At 38.3% G+C, this 23286-nt stretch overlaps 1 protein-coding gene across 3 annotated transcripts in view; it reads right to left on the bottom strand.

Annotated features, from left to right (window-relative positions):
- The window catches only part of SWAP70 (switching B cell complex subunit SWAP70), a 78949-nt gene that overhangs the window by 7678 nt on the left and 47985 nt on the right, over positions 1-23286 (bottom strand). For 2 of the 3 annotated variants that reach the window (XM_045038944.1, XM_003992986.6), the window contains exons 4-9: positions 15459-15686; positions 13146-13292; positions 11901-12009; positions 9566-9747; positions 3364-3471; positions 1337-1503 (exon numbers count right to left, since the gene is read on the bottom strand). In XM_045038944.1, the coding sequence (XP_044894879.1) occupies positions 1337-1503; positions 3364-3471; positions 9566-9747; positions 11901-12009; positions 13146-13292; positions 15459-15686 (941 nt within the window). The remainder of the gene's footprint in view (positions 1-1336; positions 1504-3363; positions 3472-9565; positions 9748-11900; positions 12010-13145; positions 13293-15458; positions 15687-23286) is intronic. The other variant, XM_023239556.2, reaches the window with a different exon arrangement.

Genomic DNA, 23286 nt, shown 5'->3' with positions numbered 1-23286 from the left:
CAATACCCATGCCTGGCTCCTATCCAAAGATAATTTGATTCAACAAATCCAGGACACTGATTAAGAACTACTATACTAGCTTCAATGACCCAAAATTGTCTCTCACTCAAAACATCACTCATTCTACAAACTCAAAATAATACTTTAATAAACTTCTAGAACAGGGGCGCCTGGATGGCTCAGTTGGTTAAGCATCCGACTCTTGATTTCTGCTCAGGTAGTGACCTCACGGTTCATGAGTTCGAGCCCCGCATTGGACTCTGCACTGACAGTACAGAGCTTTCTCTCCCTCTGTCTCTACCCCTCCCTCACTCACTTTCTCACTTTCTCTCTCTCTCTCAAAATAAACAAAAAAAAAGACTTGAGGAGTCTGGGTGGCTCAGTGGGTTGAGCATCCAACTTCAGCTCAGGTCATGATCTCACAGTCTGTGGGTTCGAGACCCACTCAGAATTGAGATGAATTCTCAGACACCATGCTAATGTTGTGGGGGTTGGGAGTGGGGGGGACCCTCCATCCCATCACATTAAAATTAAGAACCATAAGAGACATCCCCTGACAAGACATCTTAAAGAAAGCAAATGGGGAAACAAGTTAGAAACTGGAAGAAGATAGCTCAAATTTTCCCTTTGGGGTTTTTATTCTACTTTGTCCTCCCTGCTGCCATGAAGACCACAAATTGAGAGTTCTCACCTGAGATCATGACTATCATAAATAATAAACCTGACTTTTAAAGCTCTGAGGAAAAGAAGAATCTAGCTTTCAAGAACTTCTAAAACTGAGGTGCCTGGCTGGTTCAGTCAGTAGAGTGTGGGATTCTTGATCTCAGGGTCATGAGTTCAAGCTCTGTATTGGGCACAGAGCTTACCAAAATAAGAAACTTCTAAAACTAAGGTTTCAAGTAATAATTATTTAAGGAATGTCACCAATCCTGAATGACCAGATGGAAACTGCTTAATTCCTCATTATCCCTCGAAAGTAGCTGTAACTCTGGCCTGAAACAGGCCTCCACACAGTGGCCCTCTCTGGTCTGGAACGTGTTGAGGAAGGTTCTCACCAGAGCTGCTCCTGGGTCCATGGACATTCTCATTCTAGACATGGACATTCTCACCAAACAGATCCACCAGACTGCTCTAAAATAGATAGAAGGCCTGTCGATAGCCCCAGAAGCAAGGGCCTTCCAGTGCCATAGATGGAGAATAAACAACTCAACCCGCCCCGCCTCCAAGGTCTCTCCAAAATAGCAGAGACACTCCTCCCTCTTCACCAGAATGTTAGTCATTCCTAGAAATTCCTAGAAAAGTACATAAAGGCACAGTATACAAACTGATCTGGCACCTGGCCTGAAGCTTCCGCACAGTCTCTTCATCTTGCCGGGCCTGTCTCTCATCCTCGAGAGCCTCCTGCAGCTTTAGGTACATGTCTTCCAGCTCCTGTACTCGCTGCAAATACTGTTCCAGTTCAGAGGACTTCTGAGCAACCTGTTCTTCCATCTGCTGTCTGATCTGATGATATAAAAGGGTCATGTTTAAACTCAGGTTAACTTCACCCTCAGGGAAACTCTCCCACTCCTAACACCACAGCCTACCTTGCAGCTCGGCAGGGTGGGCAGGGCCCTGTCCTTCGCTCCTGGAACTGAAGATGGAGGAAGGAGGGCACCACACCCAGTACCAACACTAAGACCCAAGTCCAGGACACACACCCCAAGTCCAGGACGCAAAGTACACCCCAGATGCTGTGTTCCTGCCCTCTCTGAGTTTCTATCCCTTCCACTCTACACGTTAAGATTCAAGAGTCAAGAAAGGGCGCCTGGGTGGCGCAGTCGGTTAAGCGTCCGACTTCAGCCAGGTCACGATCTCGCGGTCCGTGAGTTCGAGCCCCGCGTCGGGCTCTGGGCTGATGGCTCAGAGCCTGGAGCCTGTTTCCGATTCTGTGTCTCCCTCTCTCTCTGCCCCTCCCCCATTCATGCTCTGTCTCTCTCTGTCCCAAAAATAAATAAACGTTGAAAAAAAAAAAATTAAAAAAAAAAAAGTTTATAAAAAAAAAAAAAAAAAAAAAAGAGTCAAGAAAAAAATCATTCCCTTGTATAATTTCTCCTTAAATTCCTTTTTGTTATAAAGCCACAACCTCTTTACCCACAATCTTCTCTAAAAGGAATGAACCTCTGTCCAGTCAGAAGAGCCCAAGGGTTACAATAAAGGGGAAAGGAAAGACAGACCTGCAGAGTCCTTGGTGCTTCCCTGGCTGCCTTGAGGCCCCTCCACTCCTGCCCTAGGGCACCTCCAGTCCTGGGGGGCCTCACACAGCTACGTTAGTGCCCTAACAACTCAATGGTTTCTCCCTTCTGTATTAAAGTTTTGAATCTCTGCCTTAAAAATTGAAAGACAAGGACATCCAAATGTAATAGCACACACATTAGTGTATGTGTCTGCGGTTTATAAAATATTCACACTTGCTCACATCATCCTAAGAGTCATGACAGATCACATGACAATGCCTCCAATTTAAAGAAGAGAAAACTAATGTTCAGAAGAAGGAGCAGAGAGGAAAAAAACCCAGATGTTCTGGCTGTGCACACAGCAACTCCTTCGTATCACATCTGCCCCACTTGTGCACTTTCTCTCATAAAATAAACATGTCTGTTTCAACTCTAAGCAACAAAAAGTTACTTAAAAAAACATCATGAGCAGCTATTTAATGGGCACTGGACTCAGTACCCTTCCACAAATTACAACTCTGTGTAAGAAGACCTGTGTTCTAATTAACTATCTAACCACCTAGGGCAACCTGACTCTTGGATGTCTTGGGGGATGGGAACCTCTAAGATGAATCAGAGCTGCCAAGAGCAGCAGACCAGAATTCCTATATTCTCATGATTTCAGAACCCCACTCCACCCCCACTTTGCTCATTACAGAAGAGAAAGGTCATGAAACCCATGCTTACTTTTCCCCCTAGCTATTTATTTTCCAAGCCAGGCCTTTCTGAGAAGGAAAATAGGATGCTGTTAATAATTATATCAGGATGGCAAGGACTGTCCCAGGCAAACCAAGAGATACAGTCACCCTAATCACAGTAGTTATCACCCTATTCATGAATTTCTATTCTGGGGTCCTAAAAGCAAGATTTATGTCTTTTACCTTTATATCCTGGCATGATGCCTAGCACATAGAAGGTGCTCAATAAAACCATAATGAGCAAACACAGAACTTCCCCCAATAGCCCACTGCATGTCTATATAGCATAGCCCAGCTGACAAGATGGCCTCACTCCAGTCTCCCAGGCCTTGACCCCTCCCCCTTCACCCAGAAAGAACCATTGTGAGCTAATGCAGCAGTGTTCCCAGGTTCCCAGCTGTAGCACTCACAAGCTTCTCTCGCTCCAGCTCTGTGCTGAACCTCGCCTGTAGTTCCACTTGAGTCTGAAGGCGTTTCTTTTCTTCTTCTGCTGCACGAGACGCTGCTTCTTCCAGTTTCTATCCAATCAAAACCCACCCACAGAAAAGCAGTAAGTAGGGGCGCCTGGGTGGCTCAGTCTGTTGAGCGTCCAGCTTCGGCTCAGGTCATGATCTCACGGTTCGTGAGTTCAAGCCCCGTGTCCGGCTCTGCACTGACAGCTCAGAGCCTGGAGCCTGTTTCAGATTCTGTCTCCCTCTCGCTCTGCCCTGACCCTGCTTGTGCTCTGTCTCTCTGTCTCTAAAATAAATAAACATTAAAAAAAAAAAAAAATTAAAAAAAAAAAAGCAGTAAGTATTAGAGTGGAGGTGTATTAGGAAAGAGAAATGGCCACACCTAAGTACATGGGAAAAGCAAAACATTCTTAATGTTCAATCAAGCTAGAATAAAAACCTTTAGATCCACTGGAATTCCATTCCAACAATTTTCCCAGTGAACATACAGAATGAATTAGGTAAATGAATGACTTGTTAAGTCTGAACAACATTTTGCAAAGAAAACTTTGTATAGTCATGGAGTTAAATTCACTTACAAATGCATTCGTGAGGTTCAACATCTATTTCTTCAGCTCCTTCTACAGTTTTGTCACCTCACACGTTACTCCTTTAAAACTTTTACCAGAGCTTGACTTCCAGAGGGTGGCAGTGAGGAGCTCCATGGACCCATTTCCCAGCAAAACACCCATAACTGGTGAAAATAATTTCAAAAAAAAACCCGAAAAACAACCATTTAAAGTCTCCAGAAATTAAACCAATTGCATATAGCAAATGGAGAAGATTTATCCAAAAAAATGAAGCAAGCCTAGAAGACCAGAGGGTACCACCTCTAGCTGGTGATGGGCTCAGAAAGCAGGGGTATCACACCCAGAAAAGCAGACCACTAGTTTCTGCCACCAGCTCCAGAGCATTGGCACAGAGGTTTGCCTAGGCAGAGATCTGGAGCTCTCCCCAAAAGAAATGACATTATTTAAAACAGATGTGTGGAAGTTCAAACTTAAAGATGCTCTTGAAAACAATGGAGATTTTAAGGAATTAAGAGGAGGCTCATAGCTCCAAGAGACCAACAAACTATAAACCACACACCAGGTGGAAGTTTAACAGAGAGAACCAGTTACAGAAAGTAAAGAGCCCTCATGTAATAGGAATAAGTCTCAAAGACTACATATGGGCTTGAATTTAAATAATATCAGACTGTGGAGCAAGTTAGGCCCCAAGCCCTTGTTGAAAACAATAGGGCTCTAACAGCTAGATAGGATAGCAACAGAGGCATACAGGTTAACAGAGTGATTAGAGAAAGAAACACACAAAGAGAACCTTAACATCATGGCCACCTCGGTATCTCACACATGCCCAAGGCTGTGCCTCTGATGAAGAAGACCGTCAGAGGCTTCACAGTGTGAAGAAACAGACCTCATTGAAACAGCCTAGCCAAGTCAGGAGACAAATGAATAAGCAACAACAGGCCCCAGGGGGAGGGGAGAAATCTATATCCAGAGTTGCTACAATATATTGTCTAAAATGTCCAGTTTTCCAAATGGAAAGATATTTCACGCTTGTGGGTTGGAAGAAGAAATATTGTTTAAAATGTCCATACCACCCAAAACAATCTACAAATTTAATGTAATCCCTATCAAAATCCAACAGCATTTTTCACAATACTACAAGAATAATGCTAAAATTTGTATGGAATCACAAAAGAAGTGGTTTGAAACAGAAGAAGAAAACTGGAGGTATCACAATCCCAGATTTCAGGATATACCACACAAAACTGTAGTAATCAAAACAGTATGGTATTGGCATTAAAAACAGACACATAGATCAACAAAACAGAACAGGAAACCCAGAAATAAACCCACAATTATATGGCCAATTAATCTAAAACAAAGGAGGCAAGAATATGCAATGGGAAAAAGACAGTCTCTTCAACAAATGGTGTTGGGAAAACTGGACAGCAATATGCCAAAGAATGAAACTGGACCACTTTCTTACACCAAACACAATAATAAACACACAATAGATTAAAGACCTAAACGTGAGACCTGAGACCATAAAAATCGTGGAAGAGAGGGCACAGACAGTAATTTCTCTGACACTGGTCAGAGCAACATTTTTCTAGATACGTCTCCTGAAGCAAGGGAAACAAAAGCAAAAATAAACTATTGGGACTACATCAAAATAGAAAGCTTCTGCACAGCACAGGAAACAATCCACACAACTAAAAGAGAGCCTATTGAATGGGAGAAGATAGTTGCAAATGATATATCTGATAAGTGGCTCATATCCAAAATATATAAAGAACTGACACAACATCAAAAAAAAAAAAGCAAATAATTAAAAATGGGCAGAAGACATGAACAGACATTTCTCCAATGAAAACATACAGATGGCTAACAGACACATGAAAAGATGCTCAACATCACTCATCATCAGGGAAATGAAATCAAAACCAAAATGAGACATCACCTCACACCTGTCAGAATGGTTAAAATAAAAAACACAAGAAACAGGTATTGGCAAGGATGTGGAGGAAAAGGAACCCTTGTGCACTGCTGGTGGGAATGCAAAGTGGTGCAGCCACTTTGGAAAAGAGTATGCAGCTTCCTCAGAAACCTAAGCACAGAATTACCATGTGATCCAGTAATCACACTACTGGGTATTTACCCAAAGAATACAAAAACACTGAGTCAGAAATATATATGCACATCTCTGTTTATTGCAGCATTATTTACAGGAGCAAGATATGGAAACAACCCAAATGCCCATCAACAAATGAATAGATAAAGAAGTGGTATGTGTGTATGTACACATACACACACAATGGAATAGTACTCAGCCATGAAAAAGAATGAAATCTTGCCATTTGCAATGTGGATGGATCTAGAGGATCTAGTACAATGGTAGGTAAAATAGAGAAAGGCTAATAACATGATTTCAGTTTTATGTAAAAATCTAAGAAACAAAACAATGGAAATAAGAGAGAAAAAAAAGACTCTTAAATATAGAGAACAAACTGATGGTTACCAGAGAGGAGGTAGGTGGGGGAATGGGTGAAATAGGTGGAAGGGATTAAGAGTACACTCATTGTGATGAGCACTGAGTAATGTGTGGAATTGTTGTTGAATCGCTAAACACTTGAAACTAATATGACACTATATGTTAATTATACTGGAACTTAAAAAATAAATTTTTAAAAATAAATATTGAAAATAATAATAAAATAAAATGTCCAGGGAAAAAAGTGGGCAACAGACTGCCTCTGAAGGGGCCCTGGTGGTGGATTTAGCAAAGATTTCATAAAAGTTTTATGTTCAAAGAACTCAAGGAAACCAAGCTTAAGGAAGTAATAGAAGGTATAACAATACCCTATCAAATAGAGATTATCAATAAAGATATAAATTATAAAAATAACCAACTGGAAATTATGGAGTTTAAAAGCATGATAACTAAAATGAAAACTTCACTAGATGTTTTCACCTTACATATTTGGGCTGCAAGAAGAATCAAAGATCAATTGATAGAAATGCAATTTGAAGAACAGAGAGAAAAAGGAATGAAGAAAAATGAACAGAGCCTCAGAGAAATGTGGGACACTATTAAGCATACCAACATTCACATAATGAGAGTTTCCAAAGAAGAGGGAAGAGAGAAAGGAACAGGAAAAAATGTTTAAAGAAATAATGGCTGAAAACTTTCCCAATTTGATGGAAAACATTAACCGACACATCCAAGAATTTAACAGATTCGAGGATAAACACAAAGAGATATACACCACACCCATCATAATAAACCTGTAGAAAGACAAAGTAAAAAAGAAAATCCTGAAAGCAACAGGAAAAAAATGATTCATCACACACAAGAAAACATCAATAAAATTGACAGATGACTTCTCGTCAAAAACACGTAACTAGTTCTGGGCAAAGTACTGTAAACAGAAGTGACACTTTTGAACTGGAGTAGTTAACTGCCAAACCCTTGAACACTTTTTCCTCTGTTACAGTGATTAGTAAGATTTGAAATAGTAGCTGTTGCATCAGCCTGGATTTCATAATTGTAAGTGTATATACTCTGCTCCAGCAATCCCATTTCTGAGAATTTATTCTAAACACATACAGTAAAACCTTGGATTGCAAGTAACTTGTTCTGCAGTGTTCCACAACACAAGCAAACATTTCTAATAAATTTATTGACAAATGAGCAACGTCTTGCAATACAAGTAGTATGTGATGCCGAACATCACATGATCATAAATGAGTCAATGGTTCTTGAAATTCACTTTGAGAAACAAGTGTTTTGTATTACAAGCATGTTTCTGGAACAAATTATGCTCACAAACCAAGGTTTTACTGAATTATTAGAATGTGTATAAAATGATACAGGTACAAAATAATTCCCTGTAGCATTGCCTATTTAATCAAAAGAGTAAAAATAACCCAAATGTTCATCAACAGGGGACTGGCATTGTTTTCTTAATTTCTCTTTCTGATAGTCCATTATTAATGTGTATAGACGTTACAGAATTTTACATATTTTTTATTCTACAACTTTACTGAATTTATTAGTTCTAACAGTTTTTTGATGGACTTAATAGTTTTTTCTATATATAATATCATGTCATCTGCAAATAGTGACAATTTTACTTCTTACTTTCCAATTTGCAGATCTTTTCTTCTTTTTCTTGTCTAATTGCTCTGGCTAGGCCTTCAAATACTATGCTGAATGAAAGTGGTGAGAGTAGGTGTCTTTCTCTTATTCCTGAGCTTAGAGGAAAAGCTTATGATGTTAGGTATGGGCTTTGTATGCATTTATTATTTGAGATACATTCTCCCCACACCTGCTTTGTTGAGAGTTTTTAACATAAGTCAATGTTGAATTTGTCAAATGCTTTTCTGCAACTATTGAGATGATCATGATTTTTATCTTTCATTTTTATAATGTAGTGTATCGTACTTATTAGCAAACAAGATTAAAAAATGTGAAATGAGACATAAAAAAGTAAAATATTGGGGAGGGGAAAATAAAAATGTTGAGCTTGAGAATGGGATCAAACTTAAGTTATCAACTTAAAATAGTGTTACAAATATAAGTTGTTATATGTAAGCTTCATGGTAATCACAAGGCAAAAACCTATTTTAAATATGCAAAAGATAAAGAGAAGGGATATAAACATAGCACTAAAAGAAGTCATCAAACCATAAAAGAGGAGAGCAAGAGAAAAAAGGAACAGAGAAGAACTACAAAAACAGCCAGAGAACAATCAACAAAATGGCAGCAAGTACCTATCAATAATTAATGTAAATACACTAAACTCTCCAATCAAAAGACAGAGTGACTGAATAGGGTTTAAAAAAAAAAAATTTTAATGTTTGTTTATTTTTGAGAGAGAGACAGAGTGTGAGCAGGGGAGGGGCAGAGAGAGAGACACACACAGAATCCGAATACAAAGCAGGCTCCAAGCTCTGAGCTGTCAGCACAGAGCCTGACATAGGGCTTGAACTCATGAACCACAAGATCATGAGTTCATACACTTACCAGACTGTTAACAGTCAGACACTTAACAGACTGAGCCACCCAGGAGTCCCCAAAAGTATTAAAAAATTCTTTGTGAGTCTATTCAGAGGATATCAGCACAAAGTGTGGCATTTCCATGGACTGCAAAGGGAGAACCCCAACAGAAATGAGGGGGCTTATACTGTGAGCATCTCCCATACTCCAGGGCATAGGTGCTACATAGGAGGACACAAAAGGGTCTCTGATCTTGTCGTTAGCAGGTGTTCACTGATGGAAGGCAGACAGGCTCAAGTGCCCATACACTGGGGACCCACCACCACCCAGAACCATGATATAACTGAGCAACAAGGTTTCCCAATGAACATCAATTATTCTTGTTGTTTTCTGGTCAATGAAATGTCTTGCTGACCTGAGATCCTCATACTTCCAAGGCTGGAAAAACCAGATTATCTCACTTAGTGACCTAGACACACTTCCTAAGAAAACGATTAACAAAAAAATCTTTCTAAAATTGCATGAACCTGGTCTTGGTAGAACCAAAGCTTGTAAGTAAGGAAGCTGTGGCTCCTGCAATGAAACAGAGCACCCTCCCTCAGCCCATTCCCACCTTCCTCACGGTCTCCAGCTCCTGCTGCTTATTTTCGTTGGCAGTCTGGAGCTCCTTCATCTGTCGCTCCAGTTCCTCCTGTTCAGCCAGCAGCTTCTTCCGGAGTTCTTTCCGACGTTGGCGGGCTTCCTTATGTGGTGGGGGGCTGCCCAACTTCAACAGATGGATAGTAGAGTGAATGGCTATAAAAAGTGTAAGATAAAAAACGGAATATACTGTTTATTCTTTGTAAGCCTAACATAAACATGGCACATTGGGAAGAAAACCAGAGACCCAGTGTAGATTCTGATTCTGCCACTGAGAAATGGTGTGACCTTGAGCAAGCCACATAACCTGCTGCAGAATCAGTTTCCTCATCTCTAAAATGAAAGAGATGATTTCTAGAGTCCCTTCCAGCTCTAAAATTCCGTAACTGTACATCTGTGCTTAAAAAGATACTTGATTCGGGAATATCACACACATTTGAAGAATTTCAAATACTTTCAATTAATTCCCTTCTCTCTATTTCTCAAAAGGCCAAATAAGAACAAGACATAGTTGGGGTTGAGATTATTAGTTCCTGATATCTGACTTGCTACCTGCTGGGTTTAGTCTGCCCCTTATCTATGCCTTATGAAACCATCTCCTGATACACTCCCTTCCTGAGATGGTAATAATAGCTACCAGTTATTGAATAGTTGCTATATGTATACCTTTTATATGCATTATCTAATTTTTACATATTTTCCTGATTGTTTGAATTATTTAAATTTAATTTTTTGAACAGCTAATACTCTCACATTGTTCAAATTCAAAAGCATAAAAAGATCTACAGGAAAAGTCTCCCTCCTATTCTTATCCCCAAGTACTGGGTTCCCCTCTCCACTACCAACTAATGTTAACAATTTCTTCTGCATCTTTCCAGAGATATTTTAAGCATATGCAAATAAGGAGGTATATACACCTTCCACCTTCCTTTGACATAATACACCCTTCTGAGCCTTGGTTTTTTTCACTTAATTTATCTTGGCGAGATTTCCATTATCAGTACATCAAACATTAAACATAATGTACCTAACTCCACTGTGTTACTGTACCATAATTTATTCAACCATTTCACAATTAATGGATACTTAGGCTGTTTGCAATCTATCACAAACATTTCTGCAATGATGTGTCTTTTTTAAAATGTGCAAGTATTGGGGCACGTGCGTGGCTCAGTCGGTTAAGCATCCAACTTCAGCTCAGGTCATAATCTCACAGTTTGTGAGTTCGAGCCCCACGTCGGGCTCTGTGCTGAGAGCTCAGAGGCTGGAGCTTGCTTCAGATTCTGTGTCTCCCTCTCTCTCTCTCTCTGCCCCTCCTCCGCTAGCACTCTCTCTCTCTCTCAAAAATAAATAAGTATTCTAAAAACATTTTTAATGTGCAAGTATATCTTCATTATCTAATTATTAGCCCTCACAAAAACCTTGAGAGGTAGGTACTATTATCCCTATTCTACAGAAGAGGAAAAACAGCTACAAAATTCCTAACTCAATTCAAGTGACCCAGGAAAAAGGACTTAAACCTAGGTGCGCTTGCCTCAAACTCTTAAACCACATCGAAATGACCACAACTTTCACCATAACAGTATTTTACTTATGTCCAAGAATACCATATTCAGAATCCCTTTTCATGATTTAAAAAAAAAAAAAAAATCTCATTGGAAGGCCTGGGGGGCTCAGTCAGTTAAGCATCCAACTCTTGGTTTCAACTCAGGTCATAATCTCACAGTTTGTGAGTTCAAGCCCCACGTCTGGCTCTACACTGACAGCGTGGAGCCTGCTTGGGATTCTCCCTCTCCCTCTCTCTCTCTCTCTGTCCATCTCCCACTTGTGCTCTCTCTCTCTGAAAATAAATAAATAAGCTTTTAAAAAAGTTATTAAATCAAAAGTTTGTGTTCTTGAGATAATTATTTGAAACTAGTGATTTCTTGTGAAAACAAATCTTGAAAATTATTGGAAATATTCAAAAGCGACTGTATTATTCCTGTTTTCTGTATTATTAAAAATTCATGATGATCACTTTAAAATTCTTCATAGTCCTTAAAATGGGAAATTCCATTATCTTTAAATAATAAAAGTAAAAAAAAGAAACCCTAAAATGTATAGTTTATAATTTTCCCAAGTTCATTATACAAATGAAATTGATGAAAAATTTGGGACTTCCTTTCACTTTATTTTTCTTTCAGTTACTATGCTGCATGTAGAAATAACTACAATGAGGGAACAATGCCTCATGAGATTAAAATGAGATTTAAAAATACAAAGTCAGAGCTCTCAAGTTATATCATGACAAATAATAAAAATTGCCTTACCCTGAATCCACTCCTGTTTCTTCTTCTTATCTGAGGCACTGATTTCAAAGGTTTTATCAAAACATTTTATGAGAAAAAGGCATTTCTTCCCATCTTTGTCAGGCAAGGACTAACAAAGAAAGCAAAATTAGTTATTTTTAATTTTATTTCTAAGCATTGAAATTAAGTTCAATCTGAACTATTTACACAAATCTTGCTGAAATTCAACATCAATAAAAAAAGTCCATAAGAGCATATTTCTAATTTACAAAATGCTGTCCTTTAGGCAACATTACCTATGGTAATAAATAACCCTGATTAGATACTTCATCTGGACTAGGAGAACCACCAACACCTGATAGGGACACTATGCTTTGGCTTTCCTAAGCACAATGACTCTTGTACATGAGCACATCCTTTATAGGAACCCTGGAAGGTATACCCACGTATTGACTCCAATGGGCTATGAGACTTCTAAGCCAGGGTGATTCCCACATCTGCCTGATGCAGATCCACTCTCTTTGACCTGGGATGTTACTGCTAGCAAGCTGTAGCTCCTCTCCTATATCCTTATAAGTAGACTGGTATGGCCTATGATAACCTCGTGAGTATCCATGTGTAGTTGAATCTAAGAAGACCGCTTAGTGGGCAGGGCAAACCCAGAGGCATTAATATATCTATACTATTTCATCCATCAAAATACACTGTCATTTATGAGTGAGATGTTAGGTATTTTAAATGTTCTTCAAGAAATACAAATATGGTGATAGTTTAGATATAAATTAAAAACTCAAAATTACTGTTCTTGAAGACTTCACTTCTTTACCGAATTAATATCTGGGAATAAAGTGTACTGAAAGTCACCCAAAATACTCAAAGGTAATGCTCCCATTTTCATTAGTTTTATTTACTATACTCAAAATGGCCCAGATGTCATGGTATATTCATGATTTCAAACACTGTCTTACTGAATAATTTTGTGCTCTTTTTTATGACTCCATTTTATTCAATAAATGATTCCTTAAACGTACAAACAAATCTGATTTAATCCCTATACTTTTTCCATAAGATAGAAGATAAATTCACATTACAAAAAACTTTTGTCAGTTATCTCTGGTTTTTGGTTCAGAAACTATGGCAACTGTATGCCTATGTTATTTTAGAAATGTAAATTTTAAGATTCTTTCAAGACTCTAAAGTCTAGAAGGAATATAAAACACTTGGGCAGCAGGGGGCAGCAACAGAAAGAAGTAACAGTAGACTGACCTCCACACAGCAGTTTTCATCCAAGAGAATGTCTCCTTTCTTATCTTTCAGATCTTCACCCACATAATAAGAAATTATGTTGGGTTTTAGTACAAACCAGCGTTCAGTCCAGTTTTTCCGTCTATGGCCTTTTTTCATCATGTAACCCTATGAAAGATTAAATTTTATATAAATACCTGTTCTTTTTCTTATAAGAGCTGATATCTCTTCCTGAATACATGAATATCAGTGGTTCTTGACCTCTGGAGATCATGAACCCACTGAGGATCTATGAAGGCCAGGGGCACTATACCCAGTCAAATTCATGCTAATACATGCACACAAAAGTTTACACAGAATTCTGGGCATGCAGAGACAACCCCTCTAACTCCACCCCATACAGAGAGTAGCCTTAGGACTCCTGGTGCTAAAAACATTGTGATTTTTTAGAATTCCTTATCTTTTAGGGATACCTATTGAAATATTTATAGATAAAATGAAATATCTGGGATTTGTTTCAAGATACAGGAGAGACAAAAGTAGGAGGGTAGGATTAACTATATGTTGGTAGTTACTGGGGCTGGGTGAATGGTATATGGGGGTTCATTATACTATTCTGTCTATTCTGATTAACACACACACACACACACACACACACACACACACCCCTAACAGTGATTCTCAGCAAACTAAAACCTCAATCAATGAAAATATTAAAGTTGGCCAAATATATCTTTCAACCAATCACCTTCTGGCACCAACCTACCCTTCCTACCTGACCTCTCACTATTCTGGAGGATGAACTCCTCCAGATGAGCGAAAGAAAAAGAACTAGACCAAGTAGTTAGGATTCTGGCTTCTACACTTGCACTTCTATACTTTCTTCCCACAAATCAGTCACAAAGGTATATAACTCATATTTTTACTTCAGCAAAATTATAATTATAGGCCAAAGCCCTTCAGGGTTGTCTGAGAATAGATGAATTTTAAATAGTAAATGTACAAGTGCTGATACCCTATAGCAGACTATTCATTATCATTATATAATATTAGCTTGACTGTATCATTTGGTTATTATACCAAGTTCTAATCATATTACTTGTTCAGCTTCCTCATCCTTGGACATTTAAGCAAAAGCTATCTCATATTGAAATTCATCTGTAGTCCAATTATCCTGCCATCCTGGTGGGCCTAGAAGTCCTCTTTGGACACAGACCATGTCTCACATCTCTTTGTAGCACCAAAAACCTATACAAATGAAACCTCAATTAATGTTTCTTGATGGGTTCAATTAGGGAAAAAGAGCAAAGACACAACTTCACCTACTGAGCAAATAAAGGACCAAAGTAAGGAAATCCCAAATTGGAATTATTATTCAGTATAATAATGTAAAAAATATGAAAGAGCCGCTAAAAAAAAAAAAAACATGTAAATTCTATTTAACAATCATTAAGCATTCCATATTTATATCAGATGCTATGTAGGTCATAATCTAACAAGATAAATGCAACTTTGCTATATAAAGGTATTTACTCCAAAAATAAGGGTATTTTTCTAATTTTATAAAAATATATAGGGGTGCCGAGGTGGTTCAGTCGGCTAAGCGTCTGACTTCAGCTGGGGTCACGATCCCACAGTTTGTGAGTTCGAGCCCTGCATCAGGCTCTCTGCTGTCAGTACAGAGCCCACTTCAGATCCTCTGTCCCCGTCTCTCTCTGCCCCTACCCAGCTGGTTCTCTCTCTCAAAATAAAGAAATAAACTTTAAAAAAATAATAAAAAAATTAAAATATGTAATCATATGCATACATTCATGTATAGAATCTAGTAGTAAATCCAATCAACAAGAAAGGAATAAAGAATAAAATAAAATTTACAGGAATCCCACAATCCAGGAGTAATCACTTTTAACATTTTGGTGAGCATCCTTCCAGATAGCCCTACACATATATATCACATTACATGAAAGGGATTACAATATACTTCCTGTTCAACAACCTGGTTTTTTTTTTTCTCTGAACAACATGCCATGAGGATCTCTCAGATTAACAAGTATGGATGTACACGTGACATGAAAGTACTTTAAAGATAGTTTGGAAATGTGGTCATTTAAACAATTCTTTCAAAATAGCAACTTCCCAATGCTTAAGTATACTTCAAAATTGTATCAGTAATTTTTTTTTTAAGCCTAATACAAGACTGGGAAAATAAGAAACTTTATTCTTGTTCTAAATCAGTATAAAGGTATAAATGACTTATACTCAAATGAAAATGTCTTATTTCAAACATGTCAAAGTCTAAAGGTAAGGAGAAACACAGTGTTCCAGGACTCTTACCTGTTTCAACACATCTAATATAAGCTCATTAAAGACTTCATTAATTGCCATGGACACCGTCTGCCGATCCATGCCTTTGCTAAACTGTCCATTTCCAATAAGTTCAATCAGTTCCCACACAGAAAGACCATCTTTACTGTCATCAAAGTTGATTTTATAATGTTCAAATTGTTCCTGTTGCCAACCTCCTCCCATAGCTTCTGTAAGTTTCTTAAGCAGGTATTCAATCTATAAAAAGAAAAATTTTTAATTATTAATTCCTAGTAAAAAAAATAATAACTTTTAAACTTAGGTATGTATCCATGTTATTTACACTGATAAGGTCAACTTAGGAAATGTTCCTTCTTAGTTTCAAAATTATATCTTTAAAAAATCATGATATTATCAGAGGAAAGGTATAGATAAAATGCCACTAGTCCTGTATTAACCTTATAGAATAAGGACCAAAAACTGAGGGGCACCTGGGTGGCTTAGTTGGCTAAGCATACAACTTTGGCTCAAGTCATGATCTCACAGTTCATGAATTTGAACCCCCAAGTCGAGCTCTGTGCTGACAGCTCAGAGACTGGAGCCTACTTCAGATTCTGTGTCTCCCTCTCTCTCTGCCCCTCCCCCACTGGTGCTCTGTCTCTCTTGCTCTCTCAAAAATAAAATAAACATTACAAAAAAATTTTTTGAAGGAATCAAAAACTTATAAACCTCTAATAGTATAGTATATTTGTATACTATAGCAGAACTAAAGCAAACTGTACACATACACTTAATTGATGTGGTTTGACTACTCTCTGTTGGATAAATACTTAAATATATCAGAATATCGATCTTACTGAATATGCAAGTATTAATTAAATAAGCATCTCAAATTAGTATTTACAACTTAGTCCCCAATTTATAAATTTCCCACGTAAGCCAATTATTTGAAATTTATGATGCTTCCTCCCATTATAACATTGACAATGCTGGAAACAATGGCCAAATTCCTACCCTGGGCTGAAAAAGCTTATTAAATCCTGAAAAACATACCTTTGTGTAGAACAGTAGAAAATATTGCTATTCAAATAACAGCAGGTAAACAAAACAGGCAATAATACTCACTGAATGAGAAACTGCTATCTTCTGGAAAGCCTGGGTTTCCTACAATGCTATCAAAGTCAACACATCCAAAAATGAATGCGTCACCTCTACCTTCCAAATGGTTTTCCCTTCTATTATTGATTTCAGTTGGGAACAACACCATTCACCCATGCCAATCCTTGTTCCCTATTCCTTTATTCCAAATCAGTGATAAAATCCTACTGTTTCACTTCCCCAGATCACTGCTTTTCAAACTATAGGTTATAACCCAATATAAAATCAACTTATTACATAGTCACCAGCATCTTTTTTAATTGAATGAAAATATTTGAGTCTACTCACAATAAAGACAAATGTTTTGTGGTTAGTTGGGTGTTGTGGGTATGCCTATGTGTGCTGGTCATGAAGTAGTATCTTCCTACGGATTATAGTCAAGAGAGAATGAAAAACTTTTTCCCAGACAATTCTCAAACCCATCCCCTCCTACTCCATCTACCTTGTTCAGGCCTCCCAGTTGGTACCCTTGCCTCCAGCATTGCTCCCTTGTATCTATATTCTGCCAGAGAAATTTTTTCAAAACATAACCTGAGCCTATCACCTCTCTCTATATTCTTTTAATGTTTTTTTTTTTATTTTTGAGAAAGAGAGAAAGAGAGATAGAGAGTAAGCAGGGGAGGAGCAGAGAGAGACAGAGAGACAGAAAGAGAGAGAGACAGAATCCCAAGCAGGCTCCGTGCTGTCAGCAAGAACCCAATGCAGGGCTCAAACTCATGAACCGTGAGATCACGACATGAGCTGAAACCAAGCGCTGGATGCTTAACCAACTGAGCCACCCAGGCACCCCTCACCTCCCTCTTTAAATCCTGTCCTGGTTCTCTATCACCTCAAAGATAAAAGCCAAGTTCTCCTGTGTCCCTTGGTGACCACCATTCCTCCCTCCCATTTACTATCTCTAACATGTCTTCCACTATGCCCACTGCAGATTTTACACACTTCACTAATACCACAGATCAGGGGTCTCGAGCTTCTTCTGTAAAGGGTTAGGTAGTAAATATTTGAGGCTTTGTGCATCTCTATTATAAGTTACTCTTTGTTTGGGTTTGTTTGTTTTTTACAATGCTTTAAAAATGTAAAAACTCTTCTTAGCACATGGGCTAAACAAAAACAGGCTACGGGCTACATTCAGCAGTGAGCCATAGCCATAGTTTGCCAATACCTGTCATAGATTATAAGTTTACCCATTTAACATACTTGTTTATGCTTCTATGCCCTTCCCCACCCTGTCCTCTCTGTCTTGAATACCTCTCCTCATTTCTGCACCAAGCTAAATGGTATTCGTTCAAATTCTGTATCGTCTAGGATATTCCTATTCAAAGTGAGGTATGAACAGCAGCATCAGCATCACCTAGGTTGTTAGAAATGAAGAATCTTGGACCCCACCAAAGACCCAAAAATCAAAATCTGCATTTTAACAAGAACCCAGGTACTTCCATATGTACATTAAAGTTTGAGAAAGCACTACTCTAGTAAAACTGCTCTGACCAACCCTAATCCAAGTTAGGTGTTCTTTTTTTTTCCCCCCCAAAATTATTTTGAGAGAGAGAGACTGAGGATGAGCACAAGCAGGGGAGGGGAAAAGAGAGAGGAAAAGAGAGAATCCCAGGCAGGCTCCATCCTGTCAGTGCAGAACCCAATATGGGGCTTGAACCCACAAACAGTGAGATCATGACCTGAGCTGAAATGAAGAGTCAGATGCTTACTCAACCTAGCCACCCAGGTGCCCCCAGGTCAGTTGTTCTTCTATGTCACTCCACTTAGCATATTGTACTGAAATTATCTCTTAATCATTTGGATTCCCACCATTTTCTGAATTCCTTATAGACGGGACCATGTCCCACCTATCTTTGAATATCCAGAACTCAGCACCATACCTAGAATGTGGTAAAGCTCAATTACTGTTTACTAAACTGAAATAAACTAAGCTAAGCCTCAATTTTCTCATCTATGAAACGGGCATAATAACACTTATCATATAGAACTACTATGGGGATAAAATGAGACCAATACTGATTATTTTGCACAGTGTCTGACATGGTAGGTACTCCATCAATGTTATTTCCTTTTGTACTGAGTGGTGCATTATTCAAACATTTTAAATGACATTTAATTTTTTTTTTATTATTTTTTTAAATTTAAATCCAAGTTAGTTAACATGTAGTGTAATAATAATTTAAGGAATAGAATTCAGTGATTCATCACTTACATTTAACACCCAGTGCTCATCCCAACAAGCATCCTCCTTAATGCCCCTCACCCATTTAGCTCTCCCCCCACCAGCCAACACCCCACCAGCAACCCTCAATTTGTTCTCTGTATTCAAGAGTCTCTTATGGTTTGTCTCCCCCTCTGTTTTTATATTATTTTTGCTTCCCTTCCCTTATGTTTTGTATCTGTTTTGTATCTTAAATTCCACATATGAATGAAATCATATGGTATTTGTCTTTCTCTGACTTACACATTCTAGTTCCATCCACATTGTTGCAAATGGCAAGATTCCATTCTTTTTGATCACCAAGTAATCATCCATTGTGTATATATACCACATCTTCTTTATCCATTCATCAGTCGATGGACATTTGGGCTCTTTCCATACTTTGGCTATTGTTGATATTGCTGCTATAAACATTGGGGTACATGTGCCCCTTCAAATCAGCCCTCCTGTGTCGTTTGGTTAAATACCTAGTAGTGCAATTGCTGGGTTGTAGGGTAGTTCTATTTTTAATTTTTTGAGGAATCTCCAAATTGTTTTCCAGAGCGGCTGCACCAGTTTGCATTCCCACCAGCGCTGCAAAAGGGTTCCTCTTTCTCCGCATCCTTGCCAACATCTGTCATTGCCTGAGTTGCTAATTTTAGCCATTCTGACAGGTGTGAGGTGGAATCTCACTGTGGTTTTGATTTGTATTTCCCTGATGATACGTGATGTTGAGCATTTTTCATGTGCCTGTTAGCCATCCGGATGTCGACTTTGGATAAGTGTCTATTCATGTCTTCTGCCCATTTCTTCACTGGATTATTGGTTTTTTGGGTGTTGAGTTCGATAAGTTCTTTATAAATTTTGGATACTAACCCTTTCTCCAATGTCATTTGTAAATATCTTCTCCCATTCTGTCAGTTGCCTTTTAGTTTTGCTGATTGTTTCCTTTGCTATGCAGAAGGTTTTTACCTTAATGAAGTCCCAATAGTTAATTTTTGCTTTTGTTTCTCTTGCCTTTGGAGACATGTCAAGTAAGAAGTTGCTGCAGCCAAAGTCAAAGAAGTTGTTGCCTGTTTTCTCCTCTAGGATTTTGATGGCTTCCTGTGTTATGTTTAGGTCTTTCATACATTTTGAGTTTATTTTTGTGTATGGTGTAAGAAAGTAGTCAGGTTCATTCTTCTGCATGTTGCTGTCCAGTTTTCCCAGCACCATGTGTTGATGAGACTGTCTTTTTCCCTTTGGATATTCTTTCCTGCTTTGTCAAAGATTAGTTGGCCATATGTTTGTGGGTCCATTTCTGAGTTCTCTGTTCTATTCCTTTGATCTATGTGTTTGTTCTTGTGCCAGTACTATACTGTCTTGATGATTACAGTTTTGTCATACAGCTTGAAGTACAGAACTGTGATGCCTCCAGCTTTGGTTTTGTTTCAAGATTGCTTTGGCTATTTGGGGTCTTTGCTGGTTCTATACAAATTTTAGGATTGTTTGTTCTACCTCTGTGAAGAATGCTGATGTTATTTTGACAGGGATTGCTAAAATTACATTTGAGAGAGGCACCTGGGTGGCTCAGTCAGTTAAGGATCCAACTCTTGGCTTTGGCTCGAGTCATAATCCCAGGGTCTTGGGATTAAGCCCCACATCGGGCTCTGGCTGAGCATGGAGACTGCTTAAGATTCATTCATTCATTCATTCATTCATTCATTCTCTCCCCCCGCCCTCCCCTCTCTCTCAGGATTCCTGGGTGGCTCAGCCAGTTAAGTGTCCAACTTCAGTTCAAGTAATGATATCATGGTTTGTGAATTCGAATCCTGAAATCAGGCTCTATGCTGTCAACACCAAACCTGCTTTGAATCCTCTGTCCCCCTCTGTTTGCCCCTCCCTACCCCTCTAAAAAAAATAAACATTAAAAAAAAAATTCTCTCTCTAATAAAAATAATTAATACCAAAAAAATAAAAATGTAAAAATAAATAAAAGAATGCTCAATTAAATTTACCTATAATTTCCACTGCATAAAGACTCTAAATATTTTCACAAATACTAGAGGAAAACACAGAAATAGTAAGTCTAACTTGTTACAGATAAGATTGTGAGTTAATTTTTCTTTCTCTCCTTTGCACTTCTACTAATTTGGTTATAAAGCTGTTTGTGAAATAACATATTTTAGCAGAAAAAGAATGCCAACAATAGCAAAAACATGCTTGCAAAGAAATGTACATCCACAAAATATCACAAAGTCAAAAAATATCAAGAGTTCTAGTAATTAAATTTGATGAGACACTATAAAGTCTTCTAATATGGAAATTATCTAACCTCCTAAATCAAGTATATAGTAAGTAGTCAACAAATATTTACTTGTTGGAGAAAAACACACTTAGGTCTTTCCTTTCCCTTGTTGGAGATATAACATCTACTGTTAAGTTTATCAGATATTATTATTTTCTTGGTTTTTAAATAGAAGTAACAAGGATCAGGGGTACCTGGGTGGCTCAGTCAGTTAAGGGTTTGACTTTACCTCAGGTCATGATCTCACGGTTTGTGAGTTCAAATCCCACGTCAGGCTCTGTGCTGACAGCTTGGCGCCTGGAGCCTGCTTCGGATTCTGTGTCTCCCTCTCTCTCTGCCCCTCCCCCGCTCGCATTCTGTCTCTCTCTCAAAAATAAATAAACATTAAAAAGATTAAAAAAAAGAAGAAGAAGTAACAAGGATCAGGGCACCTGACTGGCTCAGCTGGTAGAGCATGTGACTCCTTATATCAGGGTTGTGAGTTCAAGACCCATGCTGGGCATAGAGCTTACTTTAAAAAAACAAAAACATAGGATGCCTGCATGTCTCCACTGGATGAATGTGTCTCAGTTGATTGAACATCAGATGCTTAACTTTGGCTCAGGTCATGATCTCACAGATTGTGAGATTGAGCCCTGCGGAGGGCTGGGCACTGATAGCACAGAGCCTGCTTGGGATTCTCTCTCCCCTTTCTCTCTCTCTCTCTCTGTTCCTCCCCTGCTCTTGTGCATGCTCTCACGTGCTTGCTCACTCTCTCTCTCTCAAAATAAATAAACTTTAAATAAAAATGAAAAAAAAAATTTCATTTGTGCCTAGCTGGTTCAGTAATTACAGCATGTAACTTTTAATCTTGAAGTTGTAAATTCAAGCCCCAACTTGGGTGTAGAGATTACTTAAAAATAAAATCTTTAAAGAAAAAAAAAAAGACGTAGTAACAGGGATAGTCAGTGGAGGAGAGAGAAAGAAAATGGTAATGAGAGAGAAAGAAGAAAAAAGGACAGAATGTACCAAAAAAGAAAAGGGAAAAAGATTAAAGACAAGAAGAGACTCAAGAGAGACAAGAGAGAAAAAGAAAGTTAAAAAGGACATTAAGATGAATAATTGCCCAAAGTAAAATAACTTAAAGGCATTAACATGCACAGAAGTTCAATCTCCCTAATGCAGTAAAAAGAAGGGCCCATGCTGTCTGATCACAAGGTGGGATAAAGGCAGTACAAGCACAAGTAGAAGTGTTAGTAGTAAGGCCAACAGAAGCATATGCATATGGTCACGTGGATAGGCATGACAAAATGGTGCACTGGACTGACCATTCATACTATAAATCGGGAAACAGCCTTAGCTTTTCTTCATCTACTGTGAATATACATCCACTGTGAATATACCCAAGTCCCTCCCACTCCAAGCTTCAGTTTCTCTTGTATATCCAATGGTCTTTAATAATGTTAGTAACTGAGAGTACCTGTTAGTAGCAAACTCAGCTCTAGAGGCAGCTTCCTTGGTTCATCCTAAACCTTTATGAAGGTGCGCACTCCCAAACCCTCCTGAGTTTGTCATCCGCACCCAGCAACTGCTCAGCATTCCCAGTGATTGTCCCACATAATCTAGACTTATTTCCTGCTGACTTTCAACACAATCATATACTTATCATTACCAAATAATTTAAGGATCTCTTAATTCATTATATTGGGCCAGGAAGAGACAAACATTCCCACTCTCAACTATTCAATTACACTAAATAATAAATCACGTGCTGCCGTGTTAGTCTCGAGTGGCCTGCATCAATTCTAAAAGCTCATTCAGTTTCAGGAAGCAGCTTACTTCCTCCTTCCAAGCAAGTTTCACCAAAAATAACAAAAGAATAAACTTTCAAGCTGCATGTGATTTTCAAGGCCTTTGGCTCCAAAAATCATGTTGTTAAAAGTTCTTTCCCTGTCATCATTAAAAAAGGGCCTTTACTGGTTTAACAACAATTTAGGTTTTATTTCATTCACTAAGGATCTCTTAAAACTATTTCAGTTTTGATATTTAATTGCATCAAAGCAATTCTTCCAAATAAGTCCACAACAGACACATCCTGTTTTGTTCTTGGCTCTGCGGAAAATGAATGCTAATGAAAAAAACTATACAGACGCACATTTCCAGGAATATCGCTTGACAAAAATTAAGGAACCTTAAATGGGAACATACTATTTCTTGAATTATGCATGGTGTAAGTC

The sequence above is a fragment of the Felis catus genome, chromosome D1 (genome assembly GCF_018350175.1).
Source record: "Felis catus isolate Fca126 chromosome D1, F.catus_Fca126_mat1.0, whole genome shotgun sequence".
Taxonomy (NCBI): Eukaryota; Metazoa; Chordata; class Mammalia; order Carnivora; family Felidae; genus Felis; species Felis catus.
The sequence above is the reverse complement of the archived record's forward strand: the minus strand, read 5'-3'. Positions and strand labels throughout refer to the sequence as shown.